At 37.7% G+C, this 14,739-nt stretch overlaps 1 protein-coding gene across 2 annotated transcripts in view; it reads left to right on the forward strand.

Moving 5' to 3' along the window:
- NFKB1 (nuclear factor of kappa light polypeptide gene enhancer in B-cells 1) overlaps positions 1 to 14,739 on the forward strand; it is a 104,949-nt gene that overhangs the window by 16,284 nt on the left and 73,926 nt on the right. For both annotated transcript variants that reach the window (XM_011992255.1, XM_011992256.1), the window contains exon 4: positions 1,966 to 2,064. In XM_011992255.1, coding sequence (XP_011847645.1) covers positions 1,966 to 2,064 — 99 coding nt within the window. The remainder of the gene's footprint in view (positions 1 to 1,965; positions 2,065 to 14,739) is intronic.

Raw genomic sequence — 14,739 nt, forward strand, 5'->3', positions numbered from 1 at the left:
TTTTTTTTTTAAGTTAGAAAAAGGTTCTTTTTTCTTTGGGACCTCTTAGCCACAGATTTTCCCCAGCTCTGACAGAGATGAGTCATAGCATAGACTATTAATTTTTAGAACATCCAGTTCTGTTGCATACTAATCAGTGTTAATTAACTAATACTATTCAAAAACTCAAACTGTGTTTAAATTGATTAGCAGTCAAGTAAACCTGTATTCTTATGGTTAGCTAATTCTGGAGGCTATTATACATGTGTTGTTTTTTTTATGGTTTTAGAAACTTCGTTTAATGATTTAAAAAACCAACAGTGTTTGCTTACAAAAGGCATAGGGCTGAAACTGTAAATTATTTTAAAATTTGAATTGTGTGAGAATCAAAACAAAGGAATTACCTCTGAAACTTCATCTCCAAAGGCTTCACTTGTGTTTAGATCTGGAATCTCCCAAGGAGTTGTTTTAGGTCTCACTGTGATGAGTTGATCATACACTTTAGACCTATGTGTGCACTGAGGAAATTTCCCAGACTAGGGAATTTACTTTAGGCCTTACTTCTCTGGTAAATGTATTTGAGGACTGATCTTTGGAAATCAGGAAGTTTTTGGAGAATATAGGAACAGTTCCAGATGCTTCCCAGAGATTTAAATCAGTTCAAGGCACCTGGACTGCTCAGAAACTGCGAGACCATACTTGGCATAATGAAATGTAGTACAGTCTAAGTAGTGCACACATTTTACATTGGTTCATGAGCTCAAAGCTGTCAAAATCTCCATGCTTGCTGGGGTTCTACAATTTAATGAGTAAGGGAGCGAACCCCCACCAGCAGCTAGTGGGTGTGATGAGCTGATGGCCAGATGATCTAGTGCTGTATATGCAGAGTTGGTCCCACAGTAGAAACAAAAGGTGAGAATGTTCCTTAAAAAATCTTAACATATTTTCTTTTCACCAAAAAGTGAATCTGTAAAAAGAAAATCATCTGCTTAAGCAATTATGTGGTTATAAACTGCTAACACTACCACAAATTGATTGACATCATTATAAAGTTGAATCAGGAAATACAGTGAAACCTCCCTTAATATGATGATGAGGTCATAATTATCCTTGTTTTATTCTTTGTATACAAATGTGAATAATTAAGTTAGCTTTATAAATCATAAGAAGTTATAACTGGAGTAGACCTTAAAGATGGTCTGGTATAGTCTTCTCTTTTGTACAAATGAAAAAACATGGCACTTCTTAGGTGTTTTGTCAGCCCACAGTAGTTTATATAGTGAAGGCTTCCAGCTAACTCTTCATTAATTAACTACATCTATGAAATTTCTGGGTTAAATAGTATTTAAGGGAACTATCTAGTTTTGGAATCATTCTGGTAGGTTAATATTCATTCTTGAGCTTGACCATATCAATAATCGTAAAAACAAAAATCTTATCCTCTGAAATGCTGAGAGAAGCTGAGCAAATGCAGGGTCTAGCATAGGGTGTGTTCTACAACGCTGAAACAGTATATCTAAACAAACATTTCTGTAGTCCCTGCTGAACCAACTGTAATCAGAGTAGATAAAGGAATGTCTCTAAGTAAGAGTTAAGGAAGCATAGCTTTTATTAATATGTTAAAGTTCAGAGCTTGGCAGCAGCAATTTAAGACAAGGAAGCTCTGACTAGAACAAGCCATAACATGTTGAGTCGAAAGCCTAAACTCTTCAGCAGATTACTCTCCACACATGCATAGCATGAGAGGTCCCACGGGCTTAGGTACCTGGCTTTTTAGTGATATCTTAGTGTACAAATATCAATACCATTTTTCATAGTAAGATTATGGGAAAAGTGATTCTCATTTACAGAGCTCTCTTTCACAGATTCATGTTTTTCTTTTCTCATTTAGTAGACATAAGATTTAAAACTTTGTATGTATCTTTGTTGCTGAAATGTTTAATAAGTATTTCTCAAACTTAATTGGTTTAACGTTCACCTTTGCAGCGAGGATTTCGTTTCCGTTATGTTTGTGAAGGCCCATCCCATGGTGGACTACCTGGTGCCTCTAGCGAAAAGAACAAGAAGTCTTACCCTCAGGTCAAAGTAAGTTTGTGGTAGCTCTCCTTCTGTTTGAATTCTGGAAAATTTGATTTCCTAGGATTTCCAAGGAGTTGCTTTAAATGAGTACAGGTTGCCTTTGCCTCTAAGCTGAAGTGTTCACATGATTATTAAAATTTTTAAATAGACATTTGTCTCCTAGGAATAGAAGTGACAGATATTAAAACTTTGTTAACATTTCAATTTAATAGAAATGTCTTCAACATTAGCTAACAAACTTACTATTTCTTGATCATCTTAAAGGTTTTTAAAAATTGTATACTTCCTGAAACTTTAGTAAGTCTTTGAAAGAAATGGTTAATTTTGACTCTTTGGAGATTGAGTGAAAAACCAAACAGGTGACTGAGTGTACAGATTAGTTAGTATATTATTTAAGATTGTGAATTTGGATCCAGACTTTGTTATTAGCTGTGTGGCTTTGAATAGGTTTAACCAATACTTCTAAACTTCAGTCTCCTAATGTATAAAATGCAGAAATATTAATAGTGTATACTTCGTAAGGTCTTTTAGAGATTAAATGAGAAAATGTGTACATGTTCCATAGAGAACCTGAAATTACCCTAGGGCCTTGGCCTGAGCAGATGTTTGGCCCTCTTGGAATGACATGCTGCGTGACGTGCTGGTGGTGTGTTTGGTCATACCTTTTACCATGTTCAGGCTTTTTGTTTGTTTGTTTGAGAATATTTTTCTCTAAGTTAATATGAGACTTTCAATTTCATAATATGCTACTATGTTTCATAGACTGATGATAAACATAGACTGATAATCATTCTGCAGATAAACCCAGTCAACAACTGTAATTTAGTCTTTCGTAAAAGTTATTATTTGGTCAGTAATTCAAGGCTTGGACAAAACAGTTCTCACTATGTGTGTGTGCCCCTCAGGATATAACATACTTTTGGCATCAGTCTTTTTGTTGGTTTGTTTTGTAAGTAGATGAAGCTCAATAGAGCAGGCCCCTCAGCAAAGTTGTGATGTAAAGAAATCTGGCCAGGCTCGGTGACTCATGCCTGTAATCCCAGCACTTTGGAGGCTGAGGCTAGCAGATCATGAGGTCAGGAGTTTGAGACCAGCCTGGCCAATATGGTGAAACCCCATCTCTACTAAAAATACAAAAATTAGCTGGGTGTGGTGGTGCACACCTGTAGTCCCAGCTGGTCAGGAGACTGAGGCACAAGAATCGCTGAACCCGGGAGGCAGAGGTTGCAGTGAGCTGAAATCATGCCACTGGACTCTATCCTGGGCAACAGAGCGAGACTGTGTCTCAAAAAAAAAAAAAAAAAAGAAAAAAAAAGAATTCTGTCTTTGGTTTTGCCAGCCTTGCATTTTGTTTCTTCCTTTTCCTCTTATCCATCTTCTAGGCCCAGGCCTGTTAAATATCTTGTCCTTATTCCCAAACAAAAGACAAAATGTTGTGATGTCATTCTTTACCTTTCAAGTGAAACTCACCCATATTATTTAGTATGGGTACTACTAGTCATATTTGCATTTTAAGTCTCTTAGCTCTAATTGTGGAATGAAAGGTGTTTTTTCTATTAAAGGTAATTAGGCAGGTAAATATGGCTTAAGTCCACAGAAGCAGACCACGGTCTTATGGCCTCACATCCTTTAGAACCTTGATGAGGAATGAGAAGCAGCAATAAAGAACTAATTTGCACTTATTAAACACCAGAGACTTGCCAAGTACTTTGTATAACATTATCTCTTTTAATCTCATAAAAATCTCAGTAGGTAAAAAGTATAATGCCTGTGAACCCAAACAGACTCAGAGAGTGGAATTATAATACCTGGCCTTTCTCACAAGACTAGTGGTTCTATATCCTGCAGCAGGCTATTGCTCACTGAACCTCTCAGATAGAATGTGTGCATTTGGGGTACTGGGGGCAGGGAGATAAGGGACAAATTACGGGAGGACAATGGTGTAAAAAGGCATGGAGAATGATAAGTCTTGAAAACAAGGGAGAGAGAGGCTCAGTGGTCAATGGGTACTCAGGTATTGGGGAGCCAGGCCCACCACTTACCTTTTTAACAAGTGTCTGTGTGTCATATGTATAAATATCGTGTGTTTATGTATGTGTATATTTGTGAGAAGGAGATTGAAAGACACATTATCAGCATTGACACTAACTATAATGACTGAAGAATTAACTTTAAGCTAAAAACTGGGAGGTTTTTCTGACTGGCTTGGCACAAACAATATAAATTATGGTATTTTGTTTACTTCTATTGCTCTAGTATTTTGTGACTAAGTAACAATTCTTGATACTAACAAACACATGGCATTAACTTTCTTAGAAGTTTATTGGCTAAGAAAAAACTTTATACATCCAGTTATTCCCAGTCTTCATACATCTTTCTCATGTAGAGGTTTCATCTACTCAAAAACATATTGCTGCCTCAGTCACAAAATAATTTACAAATGCAACAACTTAACGGGCATTAGATGTTCTTGTAGAATGAAAGTTGCTATATCAAGGAGTTTAGTACTGGGAAATATAGATATGTAAACAACTAATAATAAAGTAGGCTCAACTGCAGTCGCATTATTTCACCAAATCATGTATTTTTTATTCACTAATTCAATATCCATTTATTAAGCATTTGATCAACTTGAAAGAAGAGGAGTAACTTAGAGGTTAGAGAATATGACTATATAAGCTGTCATGGTTCCCTTAGCTTGTCATTGTTCACTGAAAATTGAAATGGTTCTGCTGTTCCTAACAGTTAAAGGAAGTAATTTTATTTATCCGAGAAACTCTTAATTGGAAGGATGAGGAGGAGAGAAAGAAAGAGACAATGGCCAGGTATTTTTTTTTTTTTTCCAGAGCTCTTCTCCAAATATCCCTTTTAATAGTTGTTTCTGCTCAAGATGACCTTTAAGTTTACAAAGGAATTTTAAATCCCCTTTCCCTCTAATATTTAAGCAGAGGAAAAAATTGTTCTCCATGCATCTTTCTTATCAGGAAGACCTTTAAACTTGTACGTGTCTTTTCTGTGATACTTTACAAAGCGCCTGCTCGGTGAGAGACTATAAGGGAAACAGTGGGATGGATACATCTGAAGTTTCTCAAACTTGGCATTATTGACATTTGGGGTTTGGAAATTCTGTGTTGTGGGAGGCTCTCTGACACATTATAAAATATTTAGCAGCATCCCTGACCTTGATTCACTAGATGCTAATAGGATTCCTATAATCGTGATATCCAAAAAGTCTCCACAGTGACAAATGTCCCCTGGGGGGCAAAATCACCCCTGTTTGAGAACCACTGATGTGGATGCAACAAGGAATCAACCGTAACCTTACCCATTTGCATGCTTTTCTACTATAAAGTTGTCTCGCATAGATTACGTAGAAGTGTCCAAGTATCTTACTTTATAAATGTGCTTTTCTTGATTATTAGTAGATATTTCTTATTTTCAAGATGATGATCATGGTGTCTGTATGATTACTCTTAGAATATCAGAGTTAGTGTACCTGGATACTAAGGAGAAAGACAGAAAAGAGAAAATATATATCTTCAACATTTTATATTCTTTGATAACCCTAAAAGCTAATGGGGGAGTTCTGTTGACTGTTATAAAGTATTACAGAAGAGAAAGTGAAAGTGGAGAGTTAGGTCCACTGTGTGTGAACAATGGGAGGGTCTATGGAATGATGCTTTTAGGTGGGCAGAGGCCTCATGGAGGGTGGCCCCACACTCACCCCCAGAATTCGGAAGTCATTCCCACAGGAACTTCAGAGGGAGAGCACTTACATTTAGAGGAAAGAAATGATACTTCTGAGCCTCACATTTGCCACATATTCATTAAATGCATTTGTTCAGGCTTAAAAGTAAAATGCTATGGGCTGTGCATTTCCTTAGCTATAGCCTCTCTCCCTCCAGCCTCATGTCCTGTCTTCCTGTCATGCCTTTGTGAGAGCGCTACCATTCTGGTGCCTGGAGATGAACCTGGAAATGCTGATAGTTCGGTGCATACCTGGTCATATGGAGACAGCAGGAAAGAGTCAGGGGCCAATTTGAAAGCTTTGGGGGCTGGCTATGGTTTGCAGGCTGTAGACACTAAACTATACTTTATAGAACATGTAAAAATATAGCCTGTATGGGTTACTCTCTTACCTATTGTCCAAATTTGATGCCACACGTTAAATCATTTTAAAACCAACTCTAGAAGTCTACGCAAATCCTGCATTTTCTACTGGAATTGTGTCCCGTGCATAAAACCCTATTTCGCATAGGTATAGGCTAGGCTTACAAACTCTCTTACCATGTTGAGATTATTTCTAGAACTCAGGCTACTGAACCATCTGGTGCTCTGCCTGTGTCTTTCACATAGCTAAGAGGAAAATTTCCATTTAGCTTTCTAATATCTTGCTGTGCAAGTCTTCATGTTCTTTTTTTAAAAAAAAAATTTAAATTACAAATTATTTCAAGCATATAGAAAGTTTAAAATTGACATAACAGACACTATGTACTACAACATAAATTTAATAGGTATTAGCATCTTACCTTATTTGCTTTTGATAGCTCTCTGTCTCTCTCCTGTCTCTCTCTCAAATAAAATAGTTACAGCTAAAACCCCACTTAGCCATCACTTTGTCCTCCTTCCTTCTCCTTAGGTAAACTGCTACTCTCAACTTCCATTCCCCAAGATGTTTTTATATTTGTACTACATAAGAATGCATCTATAAATACTGGCATTTTCAAGAAAATTAATTTTTACTAACTTCAACCCAAATTTGCCATTGTATAGGATAGTTCCTTTTCAGGGCAAACATGGGTTAAAACTGGACTCCACTGAAGATTAACTGGTACTCACTTTGATCCTATTGATCCCTCTTTGCTGTCTAGATAAAAATGTATTTGTCATAATGTAGAGTTTGCACTGACTCTTATAGCAAAAAATAATATTCAGAGAAAAATCTGGGGGAAGTAAGTATGCAGACTAACTCTTATATCTTGTCCTTTCATAAGAAAAATTTCCCATCATTAAACATTTAATAATCTATTATACTGCCTATAAAATTTCTCTTTAAAGTTTTTTCCATTGTAATTTCATCACGGAGCTCCTAATGGGAGAGGCTGGCAGAAAAGCACAGGAACTTTCCTCTAGGCCAAGCTTGTCCCTGCCTGTTTTTAACTCAGCAAGGAGTGCCAGGGAAGGCTCACTTCCCTATTTTTCCCGAAAGCCACGCATGAACTTTTAAAAATCAAACTGCGTTCCCTTTCACAGAGGTGGATGACAAGAGAAGCAGCCCCATGGGACTTCAGAAACTCTCGCCAGTCCTCCTCTAGAATGACCAGAAAGCACCCCTTCCCATCCTAACTAATGTGACACATCCTTCTGTGTGGTCCATTCTATGCAAAAACAGAAATTGACAAGAATGACTTTGATTTTAAAGTACAAATAGCTTACCAGTTAGTATTCTTAGTTTCTCTTTAGTTGTAAATATCAAATGCAAGGGACTTGAAACCCAACTGATAGAAGCGTAACTATTTTTAATCAAACATTTTCTGGAAGCTGGTTCTCACATATGTTGTCTTTCCTGAGTGTTTTATGTTGAGTGGAAGACGTGTTGAAATGTTTAGGTCAACAACAGCTTTTTGTTGTCCCCTTCCACTACTGATTTAAAAAAAAAAAAAAAAAAAAAAAGGCTCCACTCTTCTTGCCTTTCCTTAAAAATGCTAAATGTTAAGTTTCTGTCGAGGTCAAATGGAGACTACCCGATCTGCCATGGCATTTGAGGATATCACATATCCTTGCATAATCTCCCTTTCCTTTGTATAGACTTGTCTGATTTAGGAGGTTTGGATCTATTTGGAGTGCTAATTTAAAATAATTTAATCTGACTCAATTACTTAAAACAACAGGGGAGAAAATCACCAATAATCAGCTAGATGTGCATATAGAACCTAGTTCATAGCATTTATTAGGATTTCCATTGAACCCCTACGCTGTTCACTGCACGAGTATGTTAATTAGGGAAAATAACCATATCCTCTATGTACATTATACCCTGTGCTTTGTAAACCATGAGGAAAGCTGCTTATTGAACAGAAGGGCTTTGTAACTTGGGGTCTATGGATCCCTGTTGGTGGTTTCAGAGGCTTTTTAGATTCCTGAATTTATATGCAGACTTACACATGTATGTACGTGCATTTTTTCTTGGGAGATGAGTATAACTTTTTATCATATTTTCAAAGGGAAAGACTTAAACATGGTTAAGAATCATGCTATAGTTTGTATCAACACTTTAGCTTTTTGATAGCAGCTATTTTTTTAAATGATCTATATAATATCTTTTAAGATTTTTTCTTTTTTATTCTTGCATTTTTAATCCATTTTAAATGAAGTGAAACACTTTATGTTGCTCAACACATAGCCCAGAAAGCCTCCCGTCAGTTTTCCAGTAGGTGGAAAAAAGATGAAACTGAATTGATGGCCGAAAGAGTTGAATGGGCTTCACTGCTTTTTCTTTCTTGCTCTTCCATACATTTGCAGATTAAGCATGAAGCTCACGATTAGTGATTGAAGCCAAAAGAGAGGAGGCATTTCACTGAACAAATATTGATTGAGCACTGTGTGTCAGGTACTGCTCTAGACAAGCAGACAAAACTCCCTCCCATATGTAATCACAATGGAGACTTGTGGTAATTTTTGTTGCAAATAGTTCAAAAGTTTTGTATTTTGTCCTAAAACAAAATATTACTTTGTAAAATATTTTTTTAAATAGCCCTCTAAATCCACTGTATATATTGAAAGTCACCATTATAAAGTGGAGGAAGCTACTCATTAGAGAAGACTTATAGCACAGATAATAGCTGGGAAGCTTAACCCTTAGAAATTATTAGGAGAGATACACACTTCTTGAATTTAAGAATTGTCTGAATTGTAAATTTTGTTTTGTCAGTTCTGGCTTGGTGACCTTCCTCTATTGGCCATTCCCGTTTTTCTGCCCTCCACTCTTGCCTGACACAGGATTGTTTCTGGGACCACTGTTCAATCCGAAACAAATCTCTGGTGGCTTCTTTTAAACCCAGTGGTCTCAGGCTGAAGATTATATAGTGGGGCGACTCTAGGCATTCTATTCTGGAGTCTTGGCCTCATAAAGTCACATACTGGCAGTTTGCCTTGATAAGGTAAGGTGAACACACAGAAGCACTAAGATCTCCATGTGTGTTCCACTGCCTCCTCCACAGACAAGTTGTTTTTCAACCCATCAGCAGGTCCAGAGGTGAAGCTGGAAGCTACCCTGCAGTCTTGGTCTTTTCTCCCCACCCTCCAGGGGGATTCCAAATAAGAAGCCTCCAGCCTACCTTCACCTCCCTGGGGTCTCATGGACATGGGCTGGAAAGTGCATGCAGACTTTCACAGATAATGCTTTTTGCCTTTAGGTCCCCTTCCACCCAACAGAATGATTCTAAGAATGGCTTGCTGTGCTTACTTACATCATCTCATTTAATCATCACAATAATCCACTGACACAGGTTCTGTGATCCTCATTTTATAAATGAGGAAATTGAAGCCTAGAGAAATAAAGAAGCTTAACTTGGGTCCCACAAGCTTTTAGAGATGGAGCCCAAGATTTCAGTTCATGCCATACGGTTTAAGGGCCTGCACTTTTAACCATCATGGACTACGATTCATTATCATAATATTAAGGATCTGTCTCTACTTTGCAGGAATCTTTTAAATCTATGGTTTACAGTCGTGGGTGGGCCTCAGAATCGTCCAAAAATGTTTCAACCACAGAGACACCTGGGACCCATTGCACAATTGCTAAATCACAGTGCATCATCTAACCAATCTTGGATTCTACAATAATTCTATGACAGTTTCTAAGAACACATGTCATTGTATAATGGCAACATATTACAACAGATAATTGAATAGATATTCAATGTATAACCATGGAATAGAATATTATGCCACTGTGTTTTAAAAAGATGAGAGGATACTGTGCAACATGGAAAACTGCTTGCAACGTAATATTAAGAATAAACCTCAGCTGGGCACAGTGGCTCATGCCTATAATCCCAACACTTTTGGAAGGCCAAGGCAGGAGGACTGCTTGAGCCCAGGGTTTTGAGGCCAGCATGGGCAACAGTGAGACCCTGTCTCGATAAAAAAAGTTTTTTTAAAGAAAAAAAACAGGATTTCAAATTATTGCTAATATTTGTAATCAGTACAAATATTTTTATAAAGCCTAGGTGGAAGCATATAGATGAATCTTTAGTTTTATTTATTCATCCATGACTTAAAGAAGATTGGTTAACACCTGACTCTACCTTGAGTAGCAGAACGTTGGACCAAAGGAAAAAAAGATAATGTGAAGCTGTCTTACTTAGCTACAGTTTCCAGCATGTTTTAGTTGAAGGTAGGAGATAATAAAGACGTAGAGGTATATAAACAGATTTTCTCAGGAGCTCTATGGGAGACAGTGCAGTGTGGCTCTCAAACCTTACTATACATAAAACTCTCCTTCAGAACTTATTTAAAATGTCGATTTTATTCCATGTCCAAAGCCTGGTAGAGTAGATAACTCTCCCACTACAATACACTTAGTAACACTAGAAAAAAGTATAACATTTTCTTTAATGCATAGCTGAGTTTATTAGAAAGTGTGAAAAGTACTGGGGAGCCATAAAACAAAAGAAAAATTTGGGAAAACACAATAGGATATGGATGGACTTTGGGGCCACAGCTACCCTGGAAATATTTGCTGACCTAGATAATCCAGAAGCTTGGTTTTTAACAGCTTCCTAGAGACAAAAGATAAGGCCTTGGGCCTTTCCAATCTGAGGAATTGAAACTGCAATCCTCCACTTAAGTCAGGACTCTCTCAGGGCTATAGTTTCTGTTGATGGGTGATCCCCAGGCAGAGAGGTGATGAGGAAGTTGCCTGTCTCAGCCTAGGGGAATCAGAAGATAAATGCCTCTCTTGAGAATAAGTAACTACAAGCCCAATTCTTACAGATGCAGAGTTAAGCATATGCTCCCTGAATAGAGTAGGAAACCCCAAGTCTAGAAATGATTATGAAGTGGTTCCACATTGGGGATACCCACAAGCCTTGCAGAAACACATAACAATGTATGTGGCTCAAAGAATCATGAGCTCCTGATCAAAAATTAGAAAATATGTATGCAAATGAGCCACTCTGTTTAAGAATTGGCAGAACAATGAAAAGCAGAATTAAATCCCCAGAATCTTCAGATAATTGAATTACCAATTGTTTGGTATATAAATACATAATAAATTTGGAATAGAAAACAGACCAGGCAGAATGAAAATAAAACCAAGTAGAATTTTTAAAATTAAATGTGCGACACTGAAAATGATTCAACAATGTTGTTAACATGGATAATTTGAAAGAAAGGGTGAGCTGGCAGGTACAAGAGAAGGAGTAAGAGGTGTCTAGTTGAAGTCCTAGAAAGAGGTATTACAACTGCAGATTTCTGGTTCTACGTTTACAGTTTCTAGGTCTGGGGTGAGGTTTAGGTGGTTGTGGATCACGCTTTTAGGTTTTAAAGCATTGGCTCTGAAGTCATTTGATTCAGGGCTGGGCATGATGTTGGTTCCTAGTTTTGCCACTTGCAATGTTACTTAACTTGGCTTCCTCATCTATGAAACTGAAAAAATAATACCTACTTCATAGGATATATGTGTAAATCAAGTTATTCAGTACATGATACACAGTAAGCACTTAGAAATGACAGTTGCTTCTATTTTTATATAACCAAATATACTACTACAGATATTGAATGGCAGCTTTGCTGGTTCATTTATGGATTCATGGAGCTACACAAAACCTTCACCAATCTATTAATTTATTTTTAGTACAGTCTCTAATCAGTATTGCTTCCACTGTATATTGATGCCGTATCCTTTCTTCTATCTGGGGTTATTAAGATAGGAGACTGAGATCAGATGCTGTGTCAAAAGCTTTGTTTTAGCTGTAACACATGATTTCTTATGAAAATCTCATAGGTAGGAAACCAGAAAGGAATTTATTAAATTCTTGTTAGGCTCCTTAGTTGCATTCGTTTTGTAGGGCAGTGTTTTAATTTAGGATACTTATGATAGAGAGCACCCCTTCCATAATTAGGAGAAACATGGAAATAAAGATTTTATTACTTACTGGTCCTGGGGAGTGCACAGCACTCCAGGGGAGGCCACACACCAAGGTCAGGGAGCATGTGGAGAAAGAGAGGGAAAGGAACTCATGGGCCATTGCCTTTACTGGGTCCAGGACATTATCCAAACAGTTTTCCCACAGGGAGTTTTAATAGGTGGGTTTCAAGCAAGCAGGTATGAGTTCCAGGAGGTCACACTGTGACGAAGAAGTCGCTGTGGCATATCTGCACAGTCCATGCAAGGTGTGAGAATCAGGGAAGACCAGTCAGGTAGGCTACATGTAGCTGGTCCATGGGGAGGCGATCACCAGGTGGCCCTTGTATAATGCAGATATCTAGATTGGCCACATAAAGGAACCGATAGGAGGTGTGGTACTGGAAACTATGTCGACGGTCACTGAGCCCTGCTTTAGGTATGGGAAAGTCCAGCTTATATTCAAAATGGATGCAAAGGCAGCATAAAATTAAAAGCATTCACTGCCAGCTGCCATAACAGATGACCAAAAGCTAGGTGCTTTAAAGCAACCAAAATTTATTCTTTCACAGTTCTGGATGCTAGAAGTCCAATATCACTGTCTTCGCAGGGCCATGCCCCCTTTGAAGGCTCTAGGCAAGAATCCTTCCTTGCCTGTTTCTAGCTTCTTGTGGTTGCTGACAATTCATGGCAGTTTTGACTTGTAGTTGCATCATTCCAATTTCTGTCTCCATCTTCACATGAATACAGTCTTCTCTCTGTGTCCCTGTATCCAAATCTCCCTCTTCTTTCTCTTAGTGACTGGTCATTGTGTTTACAACATCCATAACCCTATGTGACCTCATCTTAACTAATCATAATTGTAACGATCCCATTTCCAGATAATATAATATTCTAAGGCTCTGGGTGGACATGAATTCTGGAGGTACACCATTCAGCCCACTACAAAAATATTGTGGCATTGAGGTTATAAGCAGTAGCCCTAAGAGTATAGGATGATGCCCATTTCAGCCTGATAATATACTCCAAAAGATATCACATGTATCCAGTTCATTTTTGTATATTTAGAAAGTAGTAGAAAATCTTTCAAGTTGAAGGAGTTTGCCAGTGTTTTGAACAACTTATGTAGGATAGAGAACTTCCTATGATAGTTCTCCATTGAGTAGATGATGAGTATGTTAGTAAATATTTACCAACTGCACTTCAGGAAAAACAAAACACCCTGATTTTGTAGCGTTTGCCAGTTTCTTTAGTGTAGTGAATACTTATTGTGGTCAATTTGAAGCTACCAACCTGAAATCAACTGGCTTGCAAAACTTCTGAAAACTTAACAGTCAACTCTTACGAGCTGGTCAGGCCAATTCCAACACAGCACTGCAAAATTTCATAAACAGATATGAAATCACATCTTAGGTATTAACCCAATGCATAATAGATCAAAAGAAGATAAAAAATTGCTTCATGTAAGGTTCTTTACTTATATGTTACATAAGATAATTCCCAGGGACTTTGCAGAATCTGACTAAACCCATTAAGTTGCTGCAATAGAGACATCTATCATATAGTAGCTAAATAGATCTGTGGTTTAGTGGGCAAAACACGATACTTGAAAGCAAAAGCTAGATTTTACTGCAGACTGTGCAACTTACAGATGGCGTGATCTTCAAATTGCTCAAGCTCTTCAAACTTTATTTTCCTCATTTATAAGATGAAAATAAAAATATCTACCTTGAAGGAATAGTGTAGGGATAGATAAAGTAATTGACAGAAAAGCACCTAGCATAGTCTCTGGCACATCTATAGCACTAAATGTCCATTGTGACAAGTTTATATTTTTAATTTAAAAATCATGAAAAATTCCTGCAATACAACTGTTAGTTCCATGAGGGCAGGGATTTTTGTCTGTTTGTTTACTGCTCTATCTGTAACACCTGGAATAGTATCTAGTATATAGTAGGTGACTAATAATTATTTGTATAATGAATGAATGGTCAACATGCAGAGACCTGCTAGAATCATCTTCTCAAAAGAAGCACTGGTACTATCATGATATGGGCAAAGAAGAAACAGATAACATGACATAAAAATAATAGGTTATTACTGGCAACAGCAAGAGTCCTCAACCAGCCTTCAGGCTTCCCTTCAACTACTGGTGCATCTTGTTCTTTCCTTCGCAGCAGCCGCCTTTTCCTTTTCCTCCCCAACCTTACCTGACTAGGGGTCACGAGATCCATGTCCTATTCCCAGCTCAGGCACTATAATTTACATCTTCAGCATGTCACCAAACCTTCCTAGTTAAAATGAGTTTTTCTGCCTCAGTTTTTCTATCCATTGGAATCTTTCCATGGCAAATGAGAGGAAAAACCAACTAAAACTACCAGAGCAAAAATGGAGATTTTAAAAAATAGAAACTTCCAAGGAATGAGCTAGCTAGCTTCAAACACCACTGTAGGCTTCCATTTCCAGCTCCCGTCTCCCATTCCAGGCTCCCTCTGTTAGGGCACTAAGCCCTGCAGCAGAGAGTTCGCTTTCCTAGAGCCTGAAAGAGAGAT

Source organism: Mandrillus leucophaeus, unplaced genomic scaffold (assembly GCF_000951045.1).
Source record: "Mandrillus leucophaeus isolate KB7577 unplaced genomic scaffold, Mleu.le_1.0 Scaffold409, whole genome shotgun sequence".
NCBI classification, from domain to species: Eukaryota; Metazoa; Chordata; class Mammalia; order Primates; family Cercopithecidae; genus Mandrillus; species Mandrillus leucophaeus.